General features: G+C 41.6%; 1 protein-coding gene across 7 annotated transcripts in view; it reads left to right on the forward strand.

Moving 5' to 3' along the window:
• LOC122557037 (utrophin-like) overlaps positions 1-17231 on the forward strand; it is a 688507-nt gene that overhangs the window by 245487 nt on the left and 425789 nt on the right. For 6 of the 7 annotated variants that reach the window (XM_043704260.1, XM_043704256.1, XM_043704261.1 and 3 more), the window contains exons 28-31: positions 5614-5763; positions 7929-8090; positions 11900-12028; positions 15226-15399. In XM_043704260.1, the coding sequence (XP_043560195.1) occupies positions 5614-5763; positions 7929-8090; positions 11900-12028; positions 15226-15399 (615 nt within the window). The remainder of the gene's footprint in view (positions 1-5613; positions 5764-7928; positions 8091-11899; positions 12029-15225; positions 15400-17231) is intronic. The other variant, XM_043704262.1, reaches the window with a different exon arrangement.

Raw genomic sequence — 17231 nt, forward strand, 5'->3', positions numbered from 1 at the left:
CAGTAGCAGTGGTGGACTCTCCCTCTTTATGGGCATTTAAACGGGCATTGGATAGGCATATGGAGGATAGTGGGCTAGTGTAGGTTAGGTGGGCTTGGATCGGCGCAACATCGAGGGCCAAAGGGCCTGTACTGCGCTGTATTTTATCTATGTATTCTATGTTTTTTATGTACTACCCTTCTTGTATAGGGGGACAACATAAGCAACCTTCCAGTCCTCCGGCACCTCATCTGTATTTAAGGATACCACAAAGATATCTGTCAGGGACTCAGCTATTTCCTCTCTCACCTCCCTCAGCAACCTGGGATAGATCCCATCCGGTCCTGGGGATTTGTCCACCTTAATAACCTCTAGCCTGCCCAACACATCTTCCCTACTTACGCCAACGTGATCCAGACTCATCAAACTTCTGTCTCTAATCTCAAGATTCATGTTCCTCTCCTCAGTGAACACTGATGCAAAATGATCATTCAGTTCTCTGGCACTGAGCCTGACACTGTGGCCCAGAAGGGAAGGGGGCAGAACAGAAAAGCGCTAGTGGTAGGAGATTCGATTGTTAAAAAAATTGACAAGAGATTTTGTGGTCAGGATCGGAATTCCTGGAAGGTTTGTTGCCTCCCTGGTGCCAGGGTCTGGGACGTCTCCGATCAGGTGTATAAGATTCTGAAAGGGGAGGGCGAACAGCCAGAAATCGTGTAACATATTGGCACAAATGATATAGCCAGGAAAAGGATTGAGGATATAAAAAGTGATTTCAGGGAGTTAGGGTGGCAGCTGCAGAGCAGGACGAACAGAGCAGAGTTCTCGGGTTTACTACCGGTGCCACGAGATAGCGAGGTGAGGAACAGGGAGCGGGCGCAGCTTAACACGTGGCTGCACAGCTGGTGTAGGAGGGAGGGCTTCAGATATGTAGATAATTGGGATGCCTTCTGGGGAAGGTGGGACCTGTACATGAAGGACGGGTTGCACCTGAACTGGAAAGGGACCAGATGTCCTGGGTGGAAGGTTTGCTCGAGTTGTTCAGGAGGGCTTAAACTAGTATGGCAGGGGGGTGGGAACCTGAGCCATATACCGGAGGTGAGAGTTGATGGAGATGAGGCAATAGCAAGAGGTAGCGCAGCCAGTGGGAAGGAATTTACTGGGAAAGAACCAAGGGATCGGTTAAAGTGTATTTGCTTTAATGTAAGGAGTATCAGGAATAAAAGTGATGAGCTTAGAGCATGGATCACTACCTGGTGCTATGATGTTGTGGCCATGACAGAGACGTGGGTTTCTCAGGGGCAGGATTAGTTGCTGGGTTCCAGGGATGTTCCAGGGTTTAGAACATTTAAAAAGAGTAGGGAAGGGGAAGAAGATGAGGAGGGTATAGCACTGCTAATCAGAGAGGGTATCACAGCTACAGAAGTTACCATTGTCGAGGAGAGTCTGCCTACTGAGTCAGTATGGGTGGAAATTAGGAACAGTAAGGGAGCAGTCACCTCATTTACAGACCCCCCAATAGCAGCAGGGAGATTGAAGAAAGCATAGGTCGACAGATTTTGGAAAAGTGTGAATGTAGTAGGGTAGTTGTAATGGGTGACTTTAACTTTCCCAATATTGATTGGAAACTCCTTCGAGCAGATGGTTTGGAAGGAGCTGTTTTTGTAAGGTGTGTTCAGGAGGGTTTCCTAACTCAGTACATTGGCAGGCTGACGCGGGGAGAGGCCATTTTGGATATGATGCTCGGCAATGAGCCGGGGCAGGTATCAGATCTTGCGGTGGGAGAGCATTTTGGGGATAGTGCCACAACTGCCTCACATTCTATGTAGCTATGGAGAAGGAGAGAAGCAGGCACAATGGGAGAATATTTAATTGGGGAAAAGGAAACAATGATACTATCAGAGATGCGTTGGGAAGCATGGACTGGGTGCAATTGTTCCATGGAAAGGGCACTATAGACATGTGGAGACTGTTTAAGGAATAGTTGTTGCGAGTGATGCACAAATGTGTTCCTCTGAGACAGGCAAGAAGGGGTAAGATAAAGAAACCTTGGATGACAAGAGCGGAGGAGCTTCTTGTCAAAAGAAAGAAGGCAGCTTATGTAAGGTGGAGGAAGCAAGGGTCTTGCTCAGCTCTTGAGGATTACAGGCAGGCGAGGAAGGAGCTCAAAAATGGTCTGAGGAGAGACAGGAGGGGGCACGAAAAGGGCTTGGCAGGAAGAATTAGGGAGAATCCAAAGGCATTTCACACGTATGTGAGAAATAAGAGAATGATCAAAGAAAGAGTAGGGCTGATCAGGGCTAGCATAGGGAACTTGTGTATCGAGTCTGAGGAGGTAGGGGAAGCCTTAAATGAGTTTTTTGCTTTTGTCTTTACTAAAGAAAAGGACCTTGTAGTTAATGAAACCATTGAGGAGCAGGTAAGCATGCTGGAACAGGTAGAGATTGAGGAAGCTGATGTGTTGAAAATTTTGACAAACATTAAGATTGACAAGTCGCCAGGGCCAGGCCAGATTTGTCCTCGGCTGCTTTGGGAAGGGAGAAATGTGATTGCTTCGCCGCTTGCGAAGATCTTTGCATCCTCGCTCTCCACCGGAGTCATACTGGAGGACTGGAGGGAGGCAAATGGAATACCTCTCTTCAAGAAAAGAAATAGGGAAATCCCTGGCAATTACAGACCAGTCAGTCTCACGTCTGTCGTCTGCAAGGTGTTAGAAAGGATTCTGAGGGATAGGATTTATGACCATCTGTAAGAGCATGGCTTGATTAAGACAGTCAGCATGGCTTTGTGAGGGGCAGGTCATGCCTCACAAATCTTATTGAGTTATTTGAGGATGTTACTAGACAAGTTGATCAGGGTCGAGCGGTGGATGTTGTATATGTGGACTTCAGTAAGGCATTTGATAAGGTTCCCCATGGTAGGCTCGTTCAGAAGGTGAGGAGGAATGGGATACAGGGAAATTTAGCTGTCTGGATACAGAATTGGCTGGTCGACAGAAGACAGCGAGTGGTAGTGGAAGGAAAATATTCTGCCTGGAAGTCAGTGGTGAGTGATGTTCCACAGGGCTCTGTTCTTGGACCTGTACTCTTTGTAATTTTTATTAATGACTTGGATGAGGAGATTGAAGGCTGGGTTAGCAAGTTTGCAGACAACACAAAGATTGGAGGTGTCGTTGACAGTATAGAGGACTGTTGTAGGCTGCACCGTGACATTGACAGGATGAAGAGATGGGCTGAGAGGTAGCAGATGGAGTTCAACCTGGATAACTATGAGGTGATGCATTTTGGAAGGTCGAACTTGAAAGTTGAGTACAGGATTAAAGACAGGATCCTTGGCAGTGTGGAGGAACAGCGGGATCTTGGTGTGCAGGTACATAGATCCCTTAAAATTGCCACCCAGGTGGACAGGGTTGTTAAGAAAGCATATGGTGTTTTGGCTTTCATCAACAGGGGAATTGAGTTTAAGAGCCGTGAGATCTTGTTGCAGCTCTATAAAACTTTGGTTAGACCGCACTTGGAATACTGTGTCCAGTTTTGGTCGCCCTATTATAGGAAAGATGTGGATGCTTTGGAGAGCGTTCAGAGGAGGTTTACCAGGATGCTGCCTGGAATGGAGGGCTTATCTTACGAAGAGAGGTTGACTGAGCTCGGACGTTTTTCATTGTAAAAAAGAAGGAAGAGAGGGGACCTAATTGAGGTGTACAAGATAATGAGAGTTGATAGCTAGAAACTTTTTCCCAGGGCAGAAATTGTTAACACGAGGGGTCATAGTTTTAAGCTGTTTGGCGGAAAGTAAAGAGGGGATGTCAGAGGCGTGTTCTTTACGCAGAGAGTTGTGAGAGCATGGAATGCGTTGCCAGCAGCAGTTGTGGAAGCGAGGTCATTGGCGATTTTTAAGAGACTGTTGGACATGCATATGGTCACAGAAATTTAAGAGTTCGTACATTAGGTTTACCTCACATGAGGGTCAGTGGTGGGCACAACATCGTGGGCTGAAGGTCCTGTTCTGTGCTGTACTGTTCTATGTTCTAATCTCACCCATTTACTTAGGTTCGACACACAGCCTTCCTTCATTATCCTTTAGTGGACCAATCCTTTCTCTAGTTACCCACTCGCTTCTTATATAAGAGTTAAATGCTTTGGGATTCTCCTTAATTCTGCTCACTAAAGCTATTTCATGACCCTTTTTAGCCCACTTGATTCCTCGTTTAAGACTTGTCCTACTCTTCAGATATTCCTCCAGGGCCTGTTCTGTTCTTAGTTGCCGAGACCTTATGTACGCTTCCCTTTTCCTCTTGACTTGTCGTACAATTTCTCCTGTCATCCACGGTTCACGAATCTTGCCCTTCCTGTCTTTTGCTTTCAATGGGACATGCCTATCCTGCACTATCTTTAACCTATTTTTGAAAGCCTCCCACATATCAAATGCAGACTTCCCTTCAAATCGCTGTGTCCAATCCACATTTCCGAGTTCCTGCCTAATTTTGATATAATTGGCCTTGGCCCAGTTTAGTACTCTTCCCTTAGGACTACTCTCATCTTTATCTGCGAGTGTTCTAAAACTTACAGAATTGTGGTCACTGTTCCCAAAGAAATCCTCCACCGCAACTGGCTCATTCCCCAGTGCCATGTCCAATATGGCTCTTTCCCTTGTCGGACTATTGACATACTGCGCTAGAAAACTCTCCTGGGCGCTTCTTACAAATTCTACCCTGTCCAGACCTCTGAGACGCTAAGTGTATCCCAGTCAGTGTTGGGAAAATTAAAATCTCCCATCACCATTACCCTATTGCCTCTACATCTTTCCATAATCTGTTTAGCTATTTGTTCTTCTACTTCACGCTCACTGTTGGGAGGCCTGTAATACAGCCCCAACAATGTAACTACACCCTTCTTATTTCTCAGTTCCACCCATAGTGCCTAACTACCCACAACCTCCATACTATCAACCTGCTTCATCCTGTTTCTGCAGGTGTATCTAAGCATTGTTTGAAGCTGTGTTCAGAGCTCAGACTGCATAGAAGCCTAGTTGCTGCATCAATGAGGGGCTTGTAAATGAAGCACTGAACTTTGCTAACCAACATACATAAACATGCATATAATAAATGATATTTAAGTAAGTTATTGTCTGGAAATGCTTCAAATCTCGAACAAAAATCTTACTTTGAAATAGAAACATGTTTCCTTTTCCACATTTATCGACAATGATTATTGTAGTCAATAAAAAAAGTGAGAACATTATGTTGTTATGAACATGTTCTTGAAAGAACATAGTGTTCTGCACTTGGAGACTGTTGTATCTGATGACCTTTATAGAACAATGTGCTCTTTCCATTAAGACAGTGGCATGTTCTTCTCTGAATATGCCCAAGTATTGCACAGAGATTTTGCAGTGGCATTGTTTACTTTGGTGATGACTTAGTTAAAAATACTGCAGTTGTTAGATAGGACTGATATTTTAATTCATAAAGTTCAAGTTCTATTTAGTAATGATGTATTTGTTAAATTGTCTCCAGCTAATAAGATTCCCATGACTGATGCTATTCACTGCATTTATTTCATTGACCTCTGACATGTTTTAGCTGGGAGAATCATTTCAGCTATTTTGTTGTGTACTTTATTCTCCATCCCTTAGTCCCTCGAGTCTGTACTCCGTCATCCAGCAGATAATCGAACACAAATCCGTGAACTAGGTCAGACGCTGATTGATGGTGGAATATTGGATGAACTTATAAGTGAAAAACTGGAGGTATTCAATGCTCGGTATGAAGAGCTCAGTCATCAGGTAGGAGGTCCTCCGCAGTACGTTTGTCCAAATCTGCTATCTTAAATACCTTGATGTTGCTGCTTGTCTATTCATTAAGATTTTATTCTTAAGTATTTTATTCTTTATTTTTTTGCTTTTTTTGTTGTAAGTTAACAGACTGCCAAGAAAATAATGGGATTGCAAGTTTGTTGGGTACCCAATGAAAGACCGTGGGATATGACTGGTAGATTATGAGGCTGCTGAACTGAATAATAAATCAAGCATCAAATCAGTATTTGAGTGTTCTAAATTGGAGGCAAAATGTATTTCCATATTAATTGGATTTTGTATTCTGCCATCTCACTTGTGTGCTGAAATTTTCCTTTTGATATGTTGGAACATATCCTTTTAACCGTCTAAACCTACTTAAAATTTTAAATTATGAATTGAAGAGAAAAGAGAATTTCTGCATTTGGTTATGGAAATTATGTTGAATGTAGACAAAATTTATTCAAAATGTATCTAGTTGGAGACGTGTTTTTGTGGAATATTACTGTAATTGTACCTGTGCTTGTTACCTGTTATTCTTGTAACACTGGTTCTGTTTAACCATTTGACTGCTTGAGTCAGTTGGATTTTGACGTTGACCCATGCTAACCATACTGCACTTCAAATACATCTGGTCCTCTCAATTGTTAAACCTGCAGATTTTATCTCTTTATTTGTATTTTTAAGATTATATTAAAGTTTTTCAAAAACTGTTTTTCAATCCTCTGAAATTCAAACTTGATCTGTTCAACCTGTATCGAAATTAACACTACTGCCCAGTGATTCTTTATTCTGATTTGTCATTTTTAAAATTTGATTTATTACTGTCACATGTACTGAGGTACAGTGAAAAGTGTTGTCCTATGTGCTTTCCAGAGAGATCATACTATACAATTGCATCAGTGTGACAGAACAGAGTACAGGATACAGTGTAACATGTGATGTAGGATCATCATAGATTCCAGCCTGAAAATCTTGTTTTCTGTATCCCACGGTTGTAAGCAATATCCTGAGAGATTCCCACAACTCTGCCTTGAATCAGGCTTCTTTGTAGTGAATTTTAACTAAGTGTCTTTGTCCTCTATAATGAAAGGTCTATAATTTCTATCAGTATTATTTTTTGGAATCTGTATTCTGGATAGATTGAGATTGGTGTTGGCTTCTTTTTAGAGTTTTCTTTTAAAAGAAACATGATCAAAGATTTTATTTAGCATAGTGAGCTAACCCACTAAGTGTCATGGAGCAGGTGACTGCAAGCCCCTCTGGTGCGAATGGAGAGATCAGAGTCAAGAGTGTGTTGCTGGAAAAGCGCAGCAGGTCAGGCAACATCCAAGGAGCAGGAAAAAACCCTTCATCCTGCGCCTTCGATGCTGCCTGACCTGCTGTGCTTTTCCAGCATCACACTCTTGACTCTAATCTTTTGCCCAGCTAATGGAGAGGTATTAATGCTTTTGGTGTATGACAGTTAAAATAAAGCTATAATGTCTCTGTAATAACTTTGTTTTCATTTCAGAAGAATCTAGATGAGCAAGTTTGTAATATAAAAAAAACAGATCTGAAGAGACCTGTGTTGAGTTCAGAAGCCAGTTTAGATTGTTTTCCCCTCTGAGTACTTCAGGGACTCATTTACCTCAGCTGAAGTGTTTAAACTGTCAAAGTTCCAAATCAGTAGAAGTTGGTTAGAAACCTTCAGGTTATTAGAAATGATGAAGTTTATGTTCTCATTTGTGAAGAGTTCACTTTGGTAGATTTGGAAAAGACTCATCAAACTGTTTCCTCAATCCATGGCAAAGAAGCTGTCAGTCGTCTGTTAAAGAGATCCCTAAAGAGGGGGTTGAGGGGGGTGTTATTTCTCAATACTAGAGTTTTTGTCATGGATCGTGTCAGGAAACAGATTGAAACTTTGATATGCTATGTGTTTTGACATCATTCTAACTATCATATACTCTGATAGCTTTGATTTTTGCTCATTTCTTTTGTGTGATAAATTTGTTTCTGTTGAAGAAAGTTTGCAGCCTTGTGTGAATATGTCCCCATAACTAATCACCACATGGTTAACTGAAAAAAAAGCAACTTCTTTAAGCCACGTTTCATTCTGGGATCTGACTTCCAGTATTATCATCATCTGGGATCATAACACCTTGTTTGTTTTATAGGCTGTGAACAAGCAAATCTCATTGGAGCAGCACTTACAAATGTCTCAAGAAAATGAACAGCGAATACATGACCTGCAGGAGTCACTTGGATTGTTGGACAAGCAGTTAACCTTGTATTTAACAGATCGCATAGATGCCTTACAAATGCCACAAGAAGCTCAGGTTACAGAAATGTTTCATTTAATCTATATAATTAATGAAAGGACTTGACACCATCCCATGTGCCATGGCCATTTTGGGCTATCCTATAACAATACATATTCATTAGTTCAAAGTGCCTATTTCAGTGCTCAGTAATTTATGGTACTGGGAATAAACAGACATTAATATCTTTGAGGCTTTGGTTTTCAATTTCACTCCTAGCTCCATAAACCTTATCTGCAGGATTGCATTCCTCTTTCTGCAAGTGCAATTGGTGCAGTTACAGAATCAACCCCTGGCTGATCACCTTGCCCATCCTTAGAATGTTCTTGACCCTGGCACCATGGAGGCATTACACCATCCTGGAATCATGACTGCAGTTGCAGCAGTGGCTGTCTGTTCCCCTTTAGTTAATGGCAGGGCCCTGTGTGGTGTTGTCAAACTGAGATACCTAAGAGTTCAGGTGCACAGTTCTTTGAAAGATGTGCATCAGGTGGACAGGGTGGTTAAGAAGGCGTTTAGCATGCTTACCTTTCATTGCTGGGACAATTGAATATAGAAGTTGGGACGTCAGGTTGAGGTTGTACAGGATGTTGGTGAGGCCATTTTTGGAGTATTGTGCACAGTTCTGATAGCCCTGCTATAGGAAGGATATTATTAAGTTGGAGAGGGTTCAGAAAAGATTTACCAGACTGTTGCTGGGACTGGCGCATTTGTGTACTAGGGAGAGGCAGGAAGTGAGGCTTCTGGGAAGGTGAGAGAGGCCAGTGAGCTAGCCTGTAGGTGAGAGCTGGAGCAAGATGAGGTGGTAGTAGTGGTGGTGAGAACTGCAGGATGGATAAAGAGTGAGGCCAGCAGTTGAGGATGTGGAGCAAGGCCAGTGAGGGCAAGGATTTAAGTCGAGCAGCAGTAGGAGGGTGGGGACTGGAAAGGCTAGAGATGTGAGCCTGCAACAAGAGGAGCTATAATGGGGACACAGGAAGAGGAGCTGCAAAGGCAGAGTGAGAGGGTCTGGAGGAGTTGAGGGGCTGCAAGTTGGGGAAAACGTTTTAAAATGTTTCAAAAAGGGTATTCTTGAAAACTGAGTTAATAAATTCTTGGCAAATTATTGTGTAGCCTCTAGATTTAAGAGTTAACCATGACTGTTCCCCCATATAGTAGTTCCTGAACTCTTACAGTTAATTATTCCACTTGTGAAAAGATCAAAAATGTGATGCCTCAGATTTAAAATCATTGGTAAAAGAAGCAAAACTGATACAAGGAGGTGTTCTTTGTGCAGAAAGTGTTTCATGATCAGGAATGCAATTTCCTGCAAGTGTGGTGGAGGCAAGTTCATTCGAAACATTCAAAATGGTATTAGACTTATCTGGGTTAACACATCAGGTCCAACTGCATCAGAGGAGAAGGGCAGTTGACATTTCAGGTCAGAACCTTTCAAAGGAAACATATGCAGGGTTATTGGTACAGGTGCATAAACCTTTATCCAAAATGCTCAGGACCAGCTGGTTTTCGGAATTCAGAATTTTTCAGAGTAAGTGAGGGTTTGATGGTGAAATTTTAAAAAATCTTACCAGAGGAGCAAACTCACTGAGTAAAACAAGCCTTGGAGACAGAATTGAAGCCTGCCAGTGTTGGGCCACGTTCTCCACGTTGCACCTGAGTGACACGCATCGAGTGGATGCTGACTTGGGTTAACTGTTTGCTCACCAAACAACCTTGTTAACGAGAAAAAACTTCACAAAAAAATCCTTCGGACTTTGGAGCTTTTCAGATTTCGGATAAAGGGTTGTCTATCTGTAGAAGGTAGGGAATGGTACTAAGTGCAGAGCTGACAGATTTAATGGGCTGAAGTCTTCCTTCTGCACTGTAACAGTTCTGTGAATATTTCAACCATGAAGTGTGAATTGATACTAATTTAATCAAAGCTGTCTGAAGTTAGTAAACTAAACCAAAGATGCTGAAGATCTGAAATAAAACAGAACCCTAATACAATTCTGAAGTGCGATGTTAACCGGACTTGAAACATTAACCTGTTTGCTCTCCAAACGTGCTGCCAGATCTGCTGAAATTCTCCAGCAATTTCTGTATCTGTCTGAAGTCGGTTTCATCCTTTTGTTGCAATGTCTACTTTCTTGTGGAACCGCAGTTTTATCAATAAAATGTCCCTGCACCCTCAGTAGAATCACAGAAGTGATATGCCACAGAAGGAGGCTATTCAGCCTGTCCAGTCTGCAGAACCCCTGCCATTAGAGGCAGTCCAGGTAAGGTTCACTAAGTTGATCCCAGATTTGGAGGGTCTGTCTTATGAGGAGAGGTTGAGCAGGCTGGACCTCTCCTTATTGGAGTTTAAAACAATGAGTGGCAACTTTCTTGAAACATAGAAACATTTTAAGGGGCTTGACGGGGTAGATGTACAGTTGTTGGTTCCCCTTGTGCAAAAGCCTAGGAACAGAGGGCATAATCTCAGTATAAGGATTCACCCATTTAGACAGTGATGAGGAGTTTCTCTGAGCATAGTGAATTTGTGGAATTCTTTATTACGGATGGCTGTAGAACAATATATTCAAGGCCAAGTTTAATTGATCTTTAATCAGTAAATTGAGAGTTTCAGGATAAAAGTAGGAAAGTAGAGTTAGAGGACTGTCAGATCTGTTATGATCTCGTTGAATGGTAGAGCAGGCATGATGGGCTAAATGGCCTGTGACGTATGGTCTTAAGGTAAATCACTTTAAATTGGTTCCTCTTGTTCTTATGCCTGTTCTACAAGCAAAGACAGTTTATCCCCATCTACTCTATCCAGCCCCATCATAATGTTCAAAAGTTCTAAAAGATATCTCTTGATATTGTTCTCTTTAAGGAGAAGATTTCTGAATTCAACATGGTCCTCATAACTGAATTTTCTAATCTTTGGAACTATGACTGTTAATTTATTTTGCATTTTCTTCAATGTGTTCACATTCTTTTTGTAGAAAGGTGCCCATAACTGTACACAATACTCTGTTGCGGTCTAACAAAAGTGTAATTCAAATTCAACGTTAACTCCTTATTTTTGTATTCTAAGCCACTATTAATAAAGCCCAGGATACTGTATATTTTATTAATTGCTCTCACCACCTGTTCTGCCACCTCAATAATCTGTGTACATGTACACCCAGGGGCTTCTGCCATTGCATCCTCTTTAGAATTGTACCCTTTGTTATGTTCTCTGTCCATGTTCTTGCTTTCAAAATGCATCACCTTTTGCTGCATTGAATTTCATCTGTCACCTATTCACCTACTTTAGCGACTTTAAATGACCTTGTGAGTTCTATACAGTCCATCTAGCAATTTACACTGCTTTAAGTTTTTAGTTATCTGCAAACTTTGATATTGTCATGTACTCCAAGATCTAGGTCATTAATACATATCAGGAAAAGTAAAGGTCTCGATACTTGTCTGTGTGTAACTCCACTATAAGCTTTCCTCCAGCCAGAAATTACTCTTTCTTTCTTATCGCTCAACGATTTTGTATCCATGTTGCTGCTGTCCCTTTGGCTCCATGAGCTGCTACTTTTCTCTCAAGTCTGTTGTGTGGCAGTTTATCAAGTGCCTCTGAAAGTCCCATCTCCATCATATCAACAGCGATTTGGATCTCAACTTTAATGTGAACCTAAAGTTAATAAGAAAATTTGTGGTTGCCAACTGTATCCTCAATAGTCAGCTAGTGTCATAGCGTAAAAATGTGCTGATTGGCTGGTTGTGATTTGAGGAACCATACTTTATCCTGGTGTCTTTCTGCAAGGATGTTACAGTGTGACTTACGATCTTATTCTTTTTTCTATTGTTAATAGAAAATTAAAACAGATATTGCAGCCTATGAAGCCAGCTTAGAGGAAATGAAGATGAAAAATACGAGGGGCCTGCCTTTCTTAGATAGCAAACCTCACCCTCGTAGTGGGCCTCAATTGGATTTGCTTCAGGTACGAATGGATTAACTGAAGATTGAGAGACTTTGAATGCTGCGTTTTGGAATGCTTGAAACAAACTATGAGTTTATATATCTGTTTAATATGAAAGAAATTCTCAGAAATGTTGCTTAAATTCTCATTGCCCATCAATAACTCCGATTTTCTCCCACAAGTCAAAGATGTATAAGTTAGGGTGGATTACCAAGCTAAATTGTCCCGTAGTGTTCAGGGATGTGTAGGTGTGGTGCATTAGGCAGGGGTAAATGTTGAATAATAGGGTAGGAGAATGGGTTACTCTTCGGAGGGTTGGTGTGGACTTTAGGTTAGATTAGATTACTTATAGTCCAGACCACACCGACCCGCCGAAGCGCAACCCACACAGACCCATTCCCCAACATTTACCCCTTCACCTAACACTACGGGCAATTTAGCATGGCCAATTCACCTAACCTGCACATTTTTGGACAGTGGGAGGAAACCGGAGCACCCAGAGGAAACTCACCCAGACACGGGGAGAATGTGCAAACTCCACACAGTCAGTCGCCTGAGGTAGAAATTGAACCCGGGTCTCTGGCACAGTGAGGCTGCAGTACTAACCACTGTTGAGCCGAAGGGCCTGTTTCCACACTCTAAGGATTTTATGATTCTATAATAGGAAGTATGTTGTTAAACTTAAAAGACTGCAGAAATGATTTACAAGGATATTGTTGAAACTGGAGGGTTTGAGCTATAGGGAGAGGCTGAATAGCTGGGGTGCTTTTCACCCAGAATGTTGGAGGCTAACGGGTGACCTTATAGAGGCTTATAAAATCATAAGGGTGAATAGCCAAGATCTTTTTTTCCTTAGGGTGGGGGAGTCCAAAACTAGAGGTTGTAAATTTAAGCTGCGAAGTGAAATATTTTAAAAAGGGCCTGAGGGGTAACATTTTCACGCAGAGGGTGGTGTGTGTGTGGAACAAGCTGGCAGATGAAGTGGTAGAGGCGGGTTCAATTATAACATTTAAAAGGCATCTGAATGCATGTATGAATAGGAACGCTTTTGAGAGAGATGGGCCAAATGTTGGTAAATGGGGCTGGGTCACGTGGGATAACTGGACAGTGTAGATGAGTTGGATTGAAGGGTTTGTTTCCATGTTGTATTTAAAGTCATAGAGACAAGGTCATACATGTTACAAATTCAATTTTTGTTGCAATTCCGAACTAGCTTTAGTAATCCTTAGATTTATGTAATGTATGATAAACATAGTTTTGTTTATGCACACTTTTTTGATTGACCGGTAGGTTGTTTTAGTGGGTGGAACCTGCATGTGAGGCACTTGAGTATGTAGTTGTACAGGACATCGGTGAGACCTCTTCTGCAATACTGTGTCCAGTTGTGGTTGCTCCATTTTCGGAAACATAATATTACGCTGGAGATGGTTTAGAAGAGATTTACCAGGACGTTGCTGGGTCTGGAAGATTTGAGTTATATACAAAGGTCGGATAGGTTAGGACTTTCTTCACTGGAGCATAGGAGGTTGAGAGGTGACCTGACAGAACTTTATAAAAAAAGAGGTATAGATAGAGTTAATAGTAGTTGTCTTTTCTCTAAGATGGGACATTTCAAAACAAGGGGACACCTTTTTAAGTTGAGAGGAGAGAGATTTTAAAAAAGACTTTTGAGGCAAATTTTTGACACAGAGAGTGGTTCAAGTTTCAAATGAGCTTCCTGAGGAATTGTTGGATGTGGGTACAATTATAACATTTAAAAGACATTTAAATAGATACATAAATATGGAAGGTATGGGGGGATGTCAGCCAGGAGCAGGCAGGTTGGACTAGTTTAGTTTATGATTACGTTCAGCATGGACTGGTTGGATCAAGACTGTATGTGACTGCCAATGTCTGATAGCAGCAATGGTGGTAAAATTAGTTAGGGATAGGGGGGTTCATGAAGAAAAATAACATTGGACAGTAAGTAGAGCTCAAAGATATCCTGGCTGAAAGGCACGGGACTGAGAAGTTGTGCACCAGGCACTGGAGGGATAAAGGTGGTGCTGTTTGCTGAAGATTTGACATAAAAGGCATGTAGTGGAGATTGGGCAATGGGCTTTCAGGAGCAGGGATTGGGATTGTTGGGAGGGGTAGAATAGTGCAGTGGGGTAGTGTGAACAGAGTTGTATTGAAAGAATGAAATTGCATTGATGGAAGAGATTAGAAAGATGGAATGGGATAGAAGGAATGAGGTGGCCTATATAAATAGGGAGGGGTTGGTATTGTTAGAGTATTATGAGAGGTATGGGAGGAATGTATGAGAGGATGAAATTGGAAAATTTGAATGCTGATATTTTGTAGGACTATGCTTATATATACTTGTCATGCTCTTCTGTTTTGGATTAGTTTGACCAAGTATGAGTATGGCTGATTTTCTCCCGTACTCAAACTATAAAGAAAAATGAGTTCCGCCAGCTTAAACTGTAACTGAAATGCATGTGAGGAAATAAAAATGATTTTCTACTTCTCATGTCAGAAAGCTGTTTGGGAGGTTTGACATCTAATGTGATAAACTTAGAGGGCTTTCTTGGAAGAACTCCTAAACTGCCCAGTGATATTGATCTTTCACAAAAAAAAGTTACGGATTTCAGTCAGTTGTTTATTTTGTCTCCAATCAGCATTATTTTACTCTCTCAACTTTCTGCACATTGAGTGACGATGGCCAGGCCGTGTATCTTAGAGTTTTAATTGATACAAATTGAAAATTATTCTAATTCTGAAACTTCTATGATACTCTTCAAAGCTTAAATACAGTTGTATGTTTTTCAGTGCTTCTTTGTATAAATGTTGACATTTTCAGCTACTAATACTTCCTTAATTGTTTCTTACATGTGTGTATCACTATCTCCCTATATTTCTTTCTATAGGCCTTTGCTGCACTGAGGACTCTATACGGTAGTTTGGGTTTTCACTTTATTCTCATTTATGTTTACCTTTGTAAATGTGTACGCTTTTGTATGCAATGCACAGAAAGTTTTTGGTCACTATGGGCTGCTGACCATGTGCCTGAGGCTCTGTATATAGTTTAAATCAGTCACTCCGTTAGTTTGCATACTTCCATTTTCTGATATTTCTGTGCTATTCCTAGATTGCTATATGCACTCTTTCGTAAACTAACAAAAGACACCGTGCAGCCCAACAGTCTTTACTAGTTTGACATTTTGTATAATTAACAGAGGAAACTTCGAGAAGTGTCAACAAAATTCCAACTTTTCCAGAAGCCAGCAAATTTTGAGCAGCGCATGTTAGATTGTAAACATGTGTTGGACAGCGTTCGAACAGAACTGCATGTATTGGACATGAGGAGTGTTGAGCCTGAGGAAATACAGCCCCAATTGGATAATTGTATGGTAAGCAGCATGAAATATTGTTAAACTAATAGGCTATGTAGTCCAACAAGTCTATTATTGCCTAAAGAAGAGTCTTATTGGGCTCAAAATGTTAAATCTGCCTCCTGGATTTTTTTGCAGAAATTTATCTTTTTGCTTCTCATTGTTTGTATTATCTCATTTTTGTATATTGTATTTCAAATATGCGCATACTTAGAGAGTCTTATCGCACGAAAACAGACTCTTCGGTCCAGCCAGTCCATGCTGACTATAATCCCAAACTAAACTAGTCCCACCTGGGACTAGTTTCGGGCAAAAGCCCTTCATCAGGAATAAAGGCAGAGAGCCTGAAGCGTGAAGAGATAAGCTAGAGGAGGGTGGGGGTGGGGAGAAAGTAGCATCTGCAGTCATTGTTTTTACCACAGTACTCCATATGTTTTTTTATAGTTTGGAGATGTATGTATTCCTCTATCTCCCACTGATTTTAAGTACATCCCCATCAAAAGTGATGCATCCTTCCTATTTCTGAGCTCTCCCCATATGGCCCCAGTGGATGATCTCTTCAAGATGTCATCCCTCAGCTGTGATATTCTCCCTAATCAGTAACACAACTCCCCCATCTCTTTTAGAACCTTCCCTTTGACACCTGAAACATCTAAATCCTGGAATGTTAAGCTGCTAGCCTTGTCACTGTCTCAGCATAGTTATATATATTAATCCAAGCTCTAAGTTCATCTGCCTTACATGTCATACTCCTCATGTTAAAACAAATACACTTCAGAACGTGAGTCCTGCCAAATTTAGGAACCTGTCCTTGTCTGTTCTTCCTTTGAGCCTGACTGGCCTAAATCTGTAAGTTCTCTTTGGTCATTTCACTTGCTGTAGTTCCTGCCCCCAGCTACACTAGTTTAAACCCTCTGGAGTGACATTAGCAAACCTCCCTACCATGATATTGGTGCCCAGCCAGTTTAAGTGCAACCCATCCTTCTTGTACATGTCTCACCTGCCCTGGAAGGCATCCATGTCTGAAGCTCTCCCTCCTACATATCTATTTGTACTATTTTCATATCCTAGCCTCACTGGCACGTGGCACAGGGAGAGTATTCCAAGAATACAAGCCAAATGGTTCTGTTTTTCAACTTACTACCTCACTCCCTGAACTCGCTTTGCAAGACCTAATCATTCTTCCTGCCTGTATTGTCAGTACTAGTGTGTACCACAACATCTGAATGCTCACCTTCCCTTTGAGAATATGCCACTCAGAGACTTCCTTGACTCTGGTCTCAAGGAGGCAATAGAACATTCTGGAGTCCCTTTCGTGGCCACAAAAGCTTGAGTCCCTGACTATGGAGTCCCCTATTGCTACTGCTGTTCTGCATTTTGAACCTCCCTGCTGTACAACAGCCACCATTCTGGCTGATACTGATGCCATCCCCTGAGTGGATCTTCTCTTCCCCTGCATTCCCCCTAGATATCCAAAATAGTGTACTTATTAGAGAGGGGAGAGCCACTGGTGCCTCCTGCCCTTTCTGGTGGCCGCCTATGTCTCTGCCTGAACATTGGGTGCACTACATCTCTGAAACTCCTGTCTATGAGGCTTTCTGCCCCCTGCATGCTGCTAAGTGTGTCCCACTGTTGCTCCAATCAATCCATGCAGTGTGACAGCAGCTGTAATTGGATACACTTCCTGCAGTCGTCATCTTTAGAAATGTTCAAACTGTCTGATTACCACTGGTTCCGCAGGAGAAGAATACTACCCTGCTGACTGCCAATTTTATCATCAACCAACTATTTAATTAAAAATAAATTTCTTTTAAAATTAATTTACAGATAATTGGCTTTTCAATTGCATT

The sequence above is a fragment of the Chiloscyllium plagiosum genome, chromosome 15 (genome assembly GCF_004010195.1).
Source record: "Chiloscyllium plagiosum isolate BGI_BamShark_2017 chromosome 15, ASM401019v2, whole genome shotgun sequence".
NCBI classification, from domain to species: domain Eukaryota; kingdom Metazoa; phylum Chordata; class Chondrichthyes; order Orectolobiformes; family Hemiscylliidae; genus Chiloscyllium; species Chiloscyllium plagiosum.